The 14,469-nt window shown below is 44.8% G+C and overlaps 1 protein-coding gene across 2 annotated transcripts; it reads right to left on the reverse strand.

Moving 5' to 3' along the window:
- Positions 1–661: 661 nt before the first annotated feature.
- rpain (RPA interacting protein) lies at positions 662–12,264 on the reverse strand. 2 transcript variants are annotated; one of them, XM_023957900.2, is made up of 7 exons: positions 12,068–12,264; positions 11,791–11,982; positions 11,625–11,697; positions 2,693–2,804; positions 1,106–1,169; positions 887–1,027; positions 662–765 (listed from the first exon to the last, which is right to left on the reverse strand). In XM_023957900.2, exons 1-7 carry the CDS (start codon positions 12,128–12,130, stop codon positions 736–738), a joined length of 675 nt encoding a protein of 224 aa, XP_023813668.1. In that variant the 5' UTR covers positions 12,131–12,264; the 3' UTR covers positions 662–735. The 2 variants fall into 2 exon arrangements, with proteins under 2 accessions (XP_023813668.1, XP_023813667.1); XM_023957899.2 differs by having other exon boundaries at positions 11,625–11,700.
- Positions 12,265–14,469: the final 2,205 nt, after the last annotated feature.

Below are 14,469 nucleotides of genomic sequence, written 5' to 3' on the forward strand. Positions count from 1 at the left end.
AGGAAGTATGATCACATTAGTCCTGTGCTCAGGTCTCTGCACTGGCTCCCTGTACCTCAAAGAATAGACTTCAAAGCAGCTCTGCTTGTGTACAAGTCTCTCCATGGCCGAGCACCAAAGTACATCTCTGACATGTTAGTGCCATATGAACCATCTCGTACTCTGAGGACCTCAGGGGCCGGCCTCCTGTTGATTCCCAGAGTCAGAACTAAACAAGGGGAATCAGCGTTTCAATATTCTGCAGCTAAAATCTGGAACAGCCTCCCTGAAGTCGTAAGACAGGCCTCTTCTGTGTTCATGTTCAAATCTAGACTTAAAACATTTCTGTTTGTATATGACTGAAAGGTCCTATCTGCACTTTTCTTTCCTTTCCTTCCTTTATTTTTAAATCAATTTTCAAATTATTTCTTTTCTTTTAAAGTAAATTTTATGTTGATTATTTCTATGATGTATTGTGACTTTAATGCATTTTTCTGTTTTGTGAAGCACCTTGAATTACTTTGTGTACGAATTGTGCTACACAAATAAACTTGCCTTGCCTTGCCTTAAGGCGTTTTTGAGAGGAACACTTTTATAGTTATAGATCTAAAAGTCACACTTGGGGTCAAGCAAGATATGATTAGCAGCAGCAGCTCCTCTAAGGACTGCACAAACATCATAGTAATATAATAAAATAATCTTTTATTGCACATAAACTACAAAAACTAAATCCTACGAATGACACTCATTATGGATTCACAGGACAACAGACAGGTAATCACAAACCTGGAAAAAAAAGAAAATGTTGATTAGCTTCAATTATTCCCATCTAAAGAAAAAAGCCTTTTGCAAATAAAAGTTCAGTTAAAGCTGATATCTGACAAAAGGAAATCTTCAGTAAACGTACCTGGCAGCTTATCATCAGATTAGAGGAAGCCTCAGAGTCGGCGGTGACGGAGAAAACAGGCGTGTACAGACACTCTTCCATGTGTTCTGACACCCGGACCTCCAGAAGGTGCTGGAGACCCTCCAGAGTAATGCTGTGTTTCTGTGGGCGACACCAAGCGTTGTTCTCCTTCAGCATCGTGCACAGTGAACAGAACGTCAGAAAGTGGTAGAAACAAACCTCAGTGCTGATGTAAAGTCCACACTGACAGGAGATACAGGCGCTGCTGCTGCTCAGGTTGTTCCTACAAACAGACAAGCAGGCTCACTTTGGTGAATGTTTTCTATCCGTTTCATTTCTGTACAAGCAGGAAACAGCCTGGTAACAGCAAAGGCCTTTGCAAAGGCACATTACGTTTTTAACCAAACCCCCGTGTTGCAGAGCATGTTTCCAAACCCTGGTCTTAGGGAACAAGGTCCTGTATTTTTTCAATCCCGACGACCCGAGTTTGGAAACAGGTTTAGAGCCATAGAAGAATTTGAAGAAAGCAACTGAAACCTGCTGAAACCAAGTTCAGCCTTTTCACGATTTAGAATAGAAAACTGTGAAGTCAGAGTCGGCTCTATAATTCATGTTGGGAAATGGGGTAGGTCCAAGGACAGAACCCTGTGAGACGCCTGTAGTGACACAAGAGGCTGAAGGAGGATTGGCTCTGATTTGACACATTGGGCTCCTCCAGTCAGATAGCTGCAGAAGCAAGAAGAGATTCTTTTGAAGCATCAATGCTAACAGGCCTATTGATGATGTGTGATTAGCAAACCAAGAGGTTCTGTTGTTAACCTGCGGTTCTCTGTTACTACGAGTCTAAGGCAGATCACAGGCAGGGCAATGTCCCAAACGTACAGTAGGTACACCAAGCCAACTGTAGGTAGGTGTTTAGAAAAACATGTCTGCATGAATGCATGCATCACGTGTTCTTAGAAAGCCTATCAGCAGATGCATCTGTTCTGTGCCAAAATCCACACAGCTGTAGACCGGAGTCCTCTTTAGACCGGAGTCTCCGAGTCTTGGTCCAGGACTGAGAACCCAGCAAATCCACACCTCAATGAAGTTTACCAGTTGATAAAGTCCTTCCTTCCTGTTCAAATCCTTTGAAGGCAGCAGTACACTTCTTTTCTCATTATTTTGATGTTTGTTTTGTTTTCAACTTGTTTTTGACAGACATGGACTCTTCTTTTACACCTAATGGGTGCAGTAGGGTGGCTGCTGCTGCTGCTGCTCTCATCACATCTGGGTCTGAAGTGGCCTCAGGTACATTGTTTACACGATCAGCTGTTGTGTCAGAGATGTGACTGTGACAGAAGGAGTTTTACGACGGCAGGCATCGCTGCATTTGGCCTCCTCTTCAGAGTTTCTGGGGTGTGGACGCGCCCACAGGAGCAGGATCCACAAACCGCTCCGTCCTGGGATGTCCCCCAGAGTCTGACCGTGGTGCCAAGAGGAGGACGTTCCGGAAAATGGAACCCATCACCAACAATCCTCTGCATGAGACCGTGGGGACAACAGACCTTTCCTCCTGCCAGATATTAGACTCCTTAACAGAAACTGGACGGTTTCTAAGTGTATTTAGTGTTGATTATCATTTCTCTGCTGTTTTTCATAGAGCTATGCTGTCATTTCCTTTTGGCGGCTTCTCTTCTACTGTTGGATTCAACTGTTTTTGAAAACGAGAAGTTTGGTTTGGGGATGTTATAAACCATGAAAGCTTAAAATTAAAGTGGATAAGGCCGTCTTTGACATGATGTCATACGTGTAACTGTAACTTACATGCCACACACGGGACAAATGATCTGCACCTCCTCTCTCCCCTCCACCACAGAGGAAATGTACTGCAGCTCAAACTGCAGGTTCCTCTCGTACTCCTCCACCAGAGACTTCTCTGGGGACAGAAGGAGGACATCAGATGACACGGTATAGCCATGTTCACACGTGACACATCCATGTTCACACATGACATCCATGTTCACACATCCATGTTCACACATGACATCCATGTTCGCACATGACATCCATGTTCGCACATGACATCCATGTTCGCACATGACATCCATGTTCGCACATCCATGTTCGCACATGACATCCATGTTCACACATGACATCCATGTTCACACATCCATGTTCACACATGACATCCATGTTCACACATCCATGTTTGCACATGACATCCATGTTCACACATCCATGTTCGCACATGACATCCATGTTCACACATCCATGTTCGCACATCAATGTTCGCACATGACATCCATGTTCAGACATGACATCCATGTTCACACATCCATGTTCGCACATGACATCCATGTTCACACATGACATCCATGTTCACACATCCATGTTCACACATGACATCCATCTTCACACATCCATGTTCGCACATCCATGTTCACACATCCATTTTCACACATCCATGTTCGCACATGAAATCCATGTTCACACATGACATCCATGTTCGCACATCCCTGTTCACACATGACATCCATGTTCACACATGACATCCATGTTCACACATCCATGTTCGCACATCCATGTTCGCACATCCATGTTCGCACATCCATGTTCACACATCCATGTTCACACATCCATGTTCACACATGACTTCCATGTTCACACATCCATGTTCACACATCCATGTTCACACATGACATCCATGTTCACACATCCATGTTCGCACATCCATGTTCACACATCCATGTTCGCACATGACATCCATGTTCGCACATGACATCCATGTTCGCACATCCATGTTCACACATCCATGTTCGCACATGACATCCATGTTCACACATCCATGTTCGCACATGACATCCATGTTCACACATCCATGTTCACACATGACATCCATGTTCACACATCCATGTCCACACATGACATCCATCTTCACACATGACATCCATCTTCACACATCCATGTTCGAACATCCATGTTCACACATGACATCCATGTTCACACATGACATCCATGTTCACACATGACATCCATGTTCACACATCCATGTTCACACATGACATCCATGTTCACACATCCATGTTCACACATGACATCCATTTTCACACATGACATCCATGTTCGCACATCCATGTTCGCACATCCATGTTCACACATCCATGTTCACACATGACATCCATGTTCATACATCCATGTTCGCACATGACATCCATGTTCACACATCCATGTTCACACATCCATGTTCGCACATGACATCCATGTTCACACATCCATGTTCACACATGACATCCATGTTCACACATCCATGTTCACACATGACATCCATGTTCACACATGACATCCATGTTCACACATGGCACCCATGTTCACACATCCATGTTCACACATGACATCCATGTTCACACATCCATGTTCGCACATGACATCCATGTTCACACATCCATGTTCACACATCCATGTTCGCACATGACATCCATGTTCACACATCCATGTTCACACATGACATCCATGTTCGCACATGACATCCATGTTCGCACCACCATGTTCACACATGACATCCATGTTCAAACATCCATGTTCACACATCCATGTTCGCACATCCATGTTCACACATGACATCCATGTTCACACATCCATGTTCGCACATCCATGTTCACACATGACATCCATGTTCACACATCCATGTTCGCACATGACACCCATGTTCACACATCCATGTTCACACATCCATGTTCACACATCCATGTTCACACATGACATCCATGTTCACACATCCATGTTCGCACATGACATCCATGTTCACACATCCATGTTCACACATCCATGTTCGCACATGACATCCATGTTCACACATCCATGTTCACACATGACATCCATGTTCGCACATGACATCCATGTTCGCACATGACATCCATGTTCGCACCACCATGTTCACACATGACATCCATGTTCAAACATCCATGTTCACACATCCATGTTCGCACATCCATGTTCGCACATGACATCCATGTTCACACATCCATGTTCACACATCCATGTTCACACATGACATCCATGTTCACACATGACATCCATGTTCACACATCCATGTTCACACATGACATCCATGTTCACACATCCATGTTCGCACATGACATCCATGTTCACACATCCATGTTCACACATGACATCCATGTTCACACATGACATCCATGTTCACACATGACATCCATGTTCGCACATCCATGTTCGCACATCCATGTTCACACATCCATGTTCACACATGACATCCATGTTCACACATGACATCCATGTTCGCACATGACATCCATGTTCACACATCCATGTTCACACATGACATCCATGTTCACACATGACATCCATGTTCACACATCCATGTTCACACGTGACATCCATCTTCACACATCCATGTTCGCACATCCATGTTCACACATCCATTTTCACACATCCATGTTCGCACATGACATCCATGTTCGCACATGACATCCATGTTCACACATGACATCCATGTTCGCACATCCATGTTCACACATGACATCCATGTTCACACATGACATCCATGTTCACATATCCATGTTCACACATCCATGTTCGCACATCCATGTTCGAACATCCATGTTCGCACATCCATGTTCGCACATCCATGTTCACACATCCATGTTCACACATCCATGTTCACACATCCATGTTCACACATGACTTCCATGTTCACACATCCATGTTCACACATCCATGTTCACACATGACATCCATGTTCACACATCCATGTTCGCACATCCATGTTCACACATCCATGTTCACACATGACATCCATGTTCGCACATGACATCAATGTTCGCACATCCATGTTCACACATCCATGTTCGCACATGACATCCATGTTCGCACATGACATCCATGTTCACACATCCATATTCACACATGACATCCATGTTCACACATCCATGTTCACACATCCATGTCCACACATGACATCCATCTTCACACATGACATCCATCTTCACACATCCATGTTCGAACATCCATGTTCACACATGACATCCATGTTCACACATGACATCCATGTTCACACATGACATCCATGTTCACACATCCATGTTCACACATGACATCCATGTTCACACATGACATCCATGTTCACACATGGCACCCATGTTCACACATCCATGTTCACACATCCATGTTCACACATCCATGTTCACACATCCATGTTCACACATCCATGTTCGCACATGACATCCATGTTCACACATCCATGTTCACACATCCATGTTCGCACATGACATCCATGTTCACACATCCATGTTCACACATGACATCCATGTTCAAACATGACATCCATGTTCACACATCCATGTTCACACATGACATCCATGTTCGCACATGACATCCATGTTCGCACATGACATCCATGTTCGCACCACCATGTTCACACATGACATCCATGTTCAAACATCCATGTTCACACATCCATGTTCGCACATCCATGTTTGCACATGACATCCATGTTCACACATGACATCCATGTTCACACATCCATGTTCACACATCCATGTTCACACATGACATCCATGTTCACACATGACATCCATGTTCACACATCCATGTTCGCACATGACATCCATGTTCACACATCCATGTTCGCACATGACATCCATGTTCACACATCCATGTTCGCACATGACATCCATGTTCACACATCCATGTTCACACATGACATCCATGTTCACACATGACATCCATGTTCAAACATCCATGTTCACACATCCATGTTCGCACATCCATGTTTGCACATGACATCCATGTTCACACATGACATCCATGTTCACACATCCATGTTCACACATCCATGTTCACAAATGACATCCATGTTCGCACATCCATGTTCGCACATCCATGTTCGCACATCCATGTTCGCACATCCATGTTCGCACATCCATGTTCACACATCCATGTTCACACATCCATGTTCGCACATGACATCCATGTTCACACATCCATGTTCGCACATGACATCCATGTTCACACATGACATCCATGTTCACACATGACATCCATGTTCACACATCCATGTTCGCACATGACATCCATGTTCACACATCCATGTTCACACTTGACATCCATCTTCACACATGACATCCATGTTGGCACATGACATCCATGTTCGCACATGACATCCATGTTCGCACATGACATCCATGTTCGCACATGACATCCATGTTCACACATCCATGTTCACACGTGACATCCATCTTCACACGTGACATCCATCTTCACACATGACATCCATGTTCGCACATGACATCCATGTTCGCACATGACATCCATGTTCGCACATGACATCCATGTTCGCACATGACATCCATGTTCGCACATCCATGTTCGCACAGCCATGTACGCACATCCATGTTCGCACATCCATGTTCACACATACCATCCATGTTCGCACATCCATGTTCGCACATCCATGTTCACACATCCATGTTCACACATGACATCCATGTTCGCACATCCATGTTCGCACATCCACGTTCGCACATCCACGTTCGAACATCCACGTTCGAACATCCACGTTCGAACATCCACGTTCGAACATCCACGTTCGAACATCCACGTTCGAACATCCACGTTCGCACATCCACGTTCACACATCCATGTTCGCACATCCATGTTCACACATGACATCCATGTTCACACATGACATCCATGTTCACACATCCATGTTCACACGTGACATCCATCTTCACACATGACATCCATGTTCACACATCCATGTTCACACATCCATGTTCGCACATCCATGTTCGCACATCCATGTTCGCACATCCATGTTCACACATCCATGTTCACACATCCATGTTCACACATCCATGTTCACACATCCATGTTCACACATGACATCCATGTTCACACATCCATGTTCGCACATGACATCCATGTTCACACATGACATCCATGTTCACACATGACATCCATGTTCACACATGACATCCATGTTCACACATGACATCCATGTTCACACATGACATCCATGTTCACACATAACATCCATGTTCACACATCCATGTTCGCACATGACATCCATGTTCACACATCCATGTTCGCACATGACATCCATGTTCGCACATCCATGTTCGCACATCCATGTTCACACATCCATGTTCACACATCCATGTTCACACATCCATGTTCACACATGACATCCATGTTCACACATGAAATCCATGTTCACACATGACACCCATGTTCACACATCCATGTTCACACATGACATCCATGTTCGCACATGACATCCATGTTCGCACCACCATGTTCACACATGATATCCATGTTCGCACCACCATGTTCACACATGATATCCATGTTCGCACCACCATGTTCACACATGATATCCATGTTCGCACCACCATGTTCACACATGATATCCATGTTCGCACCACCATGTTCACACATGACATCCATGTTCACACATCCATATTCACACATCCATGTTCACACATCCATGTTCACACATGACATCCATGTTCACACATGACATCCATGTTCGCACATGACATCCATGTTCGCACATCCATGTTCGCACATCCATGTTCGCACATCCATGTTCACACATGACATCCATGTTCACACATCCATGTTCACACTTGACATCCATCTTCACACATGACATCCATGTTGGCACATGACATCCATGTTCGCACATGACATCCATGTTCGCACATGACATCCATGTTCGCACATGACATCCATGTTCACACATCCATGTTCACACGTGACATCCATCTTCACACGTGACATCCATCTTCACACATGACATCCATGTTCGCACATGACATCCATGTTCGCACATGACATCCATGTTCGCACATGACATCCATGTTCGCACATGACATCCATGTTCGCACATGACATCCATGTTCGCACATGACATCCATGTTCGCACATCCATGTTCGCACATCCATGTTCGCACATCCATGTTCGCACAGCCATGTACGCACATCCATGTTCGCACATCCATGTTCACACATAACATCCATGTTCGCACATCCATGTTCGCACATCCATGTTCACACATCCATGTTCACACATGACATCCATGTTCACACATCCATGTTCGCACATCCATGTTCGCACATCCACGTTCGCACATCCACGTTCGAACATCCACGTTCGAACATCCACGTTCGAACATCCACGTTCGAACATCCACGTTCGAACATCCACGTTCGAACATCCATGTTCGCACATCCATGTTCACACATCCATGTTCGCACATCCATGTTCACACATGACATCCATGTTCACACATGACATCCATGTTCACACATCCATGTTCACACGTGACATCCATCTTCACACATGACATCCATGTTCACACATCCATGTTCACACATCCATGTTCGCACATCCATGTTCGCACATCCATGTTCGCACATCCATGTTCACACATCCATGTTCACACATCCATGTTCACACATCCATGTTCACACATGACATCCATGTTCACACATGAAATCCATGTTCACACATGACACCCATGTTCACACATCCATGTTCACACATGACATCCATGTTCGCACATGACATCCATGTTCGCACCACCATGTTCACACATGATATCCATGTTCGCACCACCATGTTCACACATGATATCCATGTTCGCACCACCATGTTCACACATGACATCCATGTTCACACATCCATATTCACACATCCATGTTCACACATCCATGTTCACACATGACATCCATGTTCACACATGACATCCATGTTCGCACATGACATCCATGTTCGCACATCCATGTTCGCACATCCATGTTCGCACATCCATGTTCACACATGACATCCATGTTCACACATGACATCCATGTTCACACATCCATGTTCGCACATGACATCCATGTTCACACATCCATGTTCACACTTGACATCCATCTTCACACATGACATCCATGTTGGCACATGACATCCATGTTCGCACATGACATCCATGTTCGCACATGACATCCATGTTCGCACATGACATCCATGTTCACACATCCATGTTCACACGTGACATCCATCTTCACACGTGACATCCATCTTCACACATGACATCCATGTTCGCACATGACATCCATGTTCGCACATGACATCCATGTTCGCACATGACATCCATGTTCGCACATGACATCCATGTTCGCACATGACATCCATGTTCGCACATCCATGTTCGCACATCCATGTTCGCACAGCCATGTACGCACATCCATGTTCGCACATCCATGTTCACACATAACATCCATGTTCGCACATCCATGTTCGCACATCCATGTTCGCACATCCATGTTCACACATCCATGTTCACACATGACATCCATGTTCACACATCCATGTTCGCACATCCATGTTCGCACATCCACGTTCGCACATCCACGTTCGAACATCCACGTTCGAACATCCACGTTCGAACATCCACGTTCGAACATCCATGTTCGCACATCCATGTTCACACATCCATGTTCGCACATCCATGTTCACACATGACATCCATGTTCACACATGACATCCATGTTCACACATCCATGTTCACACGTGACATCCATCTTCACACATGACATCCATGTTCACACATCCATGTTCACACATCCATGTTCGCACATCCATGTTCGCACATCCATGTTCGCACATCCATGTTCACACATCCATGTTCACACATCCATGTTCACACATCCATGTTCACACATGACATCCATGTTCGCACATGACATCCATGTTCGCACCACCATGTTCACACATGATATCCATGTTCGCACCACCATGTTCACACATGATATCCATGTTCGCACCACCATGTTCACACATGACATCCATGTTCACACATCCATGTTCACACATCCATGTTCACACATCCATGTTCACACATGACATCCATGTTCACACATGACATCCATGTTCGCACATGACATCCATGTTCGCACATCCATGTTCGCACATCCATGTTCGCACATCCATGTTCACACATGACATCCATGTTCACACATGACATCCATGTTCACACATCCATGTTCGCACATGACATCCATGTTCACACATCCATGTTCACACTTGACATCCATCTTCACACATGACATCCATGTTGGCACATGACATCCATGTTGGCACATGACATCCATGTTCGCACATGACATCCATGTTCGCACATGACATCCATGTTCACACATCCATGTTCACACGTGACATCCATCTTCACACGTGACATCCATCTTCACACCACCATGTTCACACATGATATCCATGTTCGCACCACCATGTTCACACATGATATCCATGTTCGCACCACCATGTTCACACATGACATCCATGTTCACACATCCATGTTCACACATCCATGTTCACACATCCATGTTCACACATCCATGTTCACACATGACATCCATGTTCGCACATGACATCCATGTTCGCACATCCATGTTCGCACATCCATGTTCGCACATCCATGTTCACACATGACATCCATGTTCGCACATCCATGTTCACACATGACATCCATGTTCACACATGACATCCATGTTCACACATGACATCCATTTTCACACATCCATGTTCACACATGACATCCATGTTCACACATCCATGTTCACACATGACATCCATGTTCACACATGACATCCATGTTCACACATGACATCCATGTTCACACATGACATCCATGTTCACACATGACATCCATGTTTACACATCCACAGAGGCCATCCGTTCTCCAAGCTGCACCTTTAGACAGCAGCTCCTGTTGGATTTCTTCCAGCACCGCCAGTTCATCCCAGTCCGTCATTATTCCGGACATCTGCTTCAAGATCAACAGAACCGAACGAACTTCCTATTTAAAACTGTTGAAATCAAAGATGCACGCTGAGAACCGACAGATCAGTGACCTTACCTCTGTAAAGCCCTGTGGCCCCCAGAGAGAAGGAAGCCTCCGGTCCTCTGCCTGCAGGGCGCTCCACTCCTCCTCCATCACCTCCTGCACGATGGCGGAGCTCCCGGGGGGGCTCTCCCTGTTGTTTCCGCCCACCAGTCGGTACCTCTCCAGCAACCGGGCCCGGTTGTTTTTCAGCCTGTCCAGGCAGCGCTGAAGGACCGGGGGAGGGGGAACAAGCGCGTTAGCCCCGCGTGCTAGCTCCCGGCTAACGCGCGCGGCTGCTTTCCTCACTCACCTGGCGGTACGTTTCCTTCCATGGGGGAGTTGTCCCTTTATACAACGAACGGTGTCGGTCCATTAGTCCGGTTTACAGGAAACCATTTGAGTACAGAACTGAGAAGCTCATGACGCATGCTAGAACGCATGTCCAGTTCTGGTTAAAAAAACACACTCCCGGAAGCTGACCAATCGCGCTGCATGATGGGGTATGTAGTCACGTCATCAGCAACAGCTTTCCTGTGTTGTTCAATTGTGAGCAGCCAACGTTTGTGACTCGCTGTTTTTTTGTTCCAAACCTTTTTACCTTCAAAGATCCGGATCTAAAACGGACCTCAAACATTTGTGGGTCTGAGTTTCTGTGAGGGAATTTCCTGAACATCACTTTTCCCGCCTCAAACACCTTGGCCTTTATTTAATAAAATAAAATATGAACAATTACAATAATAGATACAAAAATAAGAACTGAAGGGATTCAATAAATTAAATAAATGTAAAAACAACAACAAGATACAACAGGATATACAAAGCCTAAAAACAGTTTTATGAATACATAAATTCTTCTCTCCTCCAAGCTGGGGTCCTCTACCAGAGGCCTGGGAGCTTGAGGGTCCTGCAGTATCTTAGCTGTTCCTGTTCTTTTCTGGACTGAGAGGTCTGAGGTCTTTCCAGGTATCTGTTGTAGCCACTCCTCCAGCTTGGGGGTTACTGCCCCCAGTGCTCCAATTACCACAGCCACCACTGTCACCTTCACTTTCCAGGCTTTCTCCAGTTCTTCTCTGAGTCCCTGGTATTTCTCCAGTTTCTCATGTTCCTTCTTCCTGATGTTCCCATCGCTTGGTACTGCCACATCCACCACAACGGCTTTCCTCTGTTCTTTATCCACCACTACAATGTCTGGTTGGTTCTCCATCACCATCCTATCAGTCTGGATCTGGAAGTCCCACAGGATCTTTGGCCTCTCATTCTCTACCACCTTCAGAGGTGTTTCCCATTTTGACCTTGGGGTTTCCAGTCCATATTCTGCACACATGTTCCTGTATATTATTCCAGCCACTTGATTGTGGCGCTCCATGTATGCTTTACCTGCCAGCATCTTCCACGCTGCAATTATGTGCTGGATTGTTACAGGCGCCTCTTTTTAACCTGACAAATGTGTGATTAAGTCAGTGTTCAAAACATGTTAGCATCTGATGCTGAAATTAACAAGCTTTAAATAAACGTACAGTAATATTAAGATCCATTTTGTTATTATCCGTCTAAAAACCTGCTCTCTGAGCACCAGCACCCCCCAATCCACAGAAACAAGTGGGTTTTGACATTGTGACATCACAAAGTGAGGAACAGCCCCTTCCAGGAAGAGTCTGGTCTGCCAACAACGCCCCCAGGCTGACAGACACACCCACTTTCTCCGTGGAGCTAGCGGTGATGGGCTGAACACTTTCTTTTTTATGAACAATCTGCACATTCATCTAGGTTGGATCAACATCATGAAATGGGCGGAACTCACACGGAGCGAAAGGCGGAGCCTCAAAGATCCAGTTATGCTACTTAATAAAAAGAGCTGGGAAAAAAAACTAATGTTTAATCTAAAAGTAGTTCTTTTGTGTGCCAAAGGTCATATATTATTATGTATATATTAAAAAAATAATGCAATGTGATTTCCAGATGTTTTTAGATCAGTGCTGTGAGGTTAATGGCTGGTGAGGCACTGACGTCATCAGTCAGATTTACAAACATGAACCATACTGAGTAACTTATTCACCATTTGATTGACAACAGTTAACGTGTTTTGTTTAAAATATCATTTCAACATGTTTTTTTTCATACACAAACTGCAGCATAGAAAAAAGCACAAACGTTATTATCATCTTACCTTTACTTGTAAATAAAGTCCATACGCCGCTCCTTCTGAAGAAAATGACTTGCCGCTTGCTATCACTTATTCTATTATTTTTTAGCGTCATAATCTCAGGGCTCACCGGCGCCCCCTAACATGAGGCACGAGAACTGCTGGCCTCACCCAGCGGCTTTTTCGCCGGCGTTAGGCGCTCAGCACAAGAAACACGTCCCCCACATACAGTTATTTATAAAAACAAACACTGTACATCATATACATCTGCTAAATTATGTAAACTCAGCTCATATAGTACAAGTGATTGAACCGACATACAGAGAGACAGCAGTTCCGTCTGACTGCATAGGTATTGCGCAATCCAAGGTGAGGCTCAGCGGGCTGGTGCCTCATCACACGTCACTTCTTAGTATCTGAACGGCAAATGCGGAAATTCAGCGATTTTGAAAAGAAAAAACACCCAAAAATGGTACATTTAAATGGAAAATGACTGCAAAGCACAAATTACTGATTAAATATAATTGAATTTATTTTTTCTCTTTTCTTCCCATAATGACAGGTGAGGC

Source organism: Oryzias latipes, chromosome 8, assembly GCF_053564925.1.
Source record: "Oryzias latipes strain Hd-rR chromosome 8, Olatipes_Hd-rR_3.1".
NCBI classification, from domain to species: Eukaryota; Metazoa; Chordata; class Actinopteri; order Beloniformes; family Adrianichthyidae; genus Oryzias; species Oryzias latipes.

Coding starts and splice junctions, on each gene's coding strand:
- rpain (XM_023957899.2), bottom strand. CDS start 12,130: ATGGACCGACACCGTTCGTTGTATAAAGGGACAACTCCCCCATGGAAG. Junction 2,805..11,624: donor ACAGGAGCTGCTGTCTAAAG/GTGCAGCTTGGA, acceptor TTCTGTCCCCAG/AGAAGTCTCTGGTGGAGGAG. Junction 1,170..2,692: donor ATTTGTCCCGTGTGTGGCAT/GTAAGTTACAGT, acceptor GTCTGTTTGTAG/GAACAACCTGAGCAGCAGCA.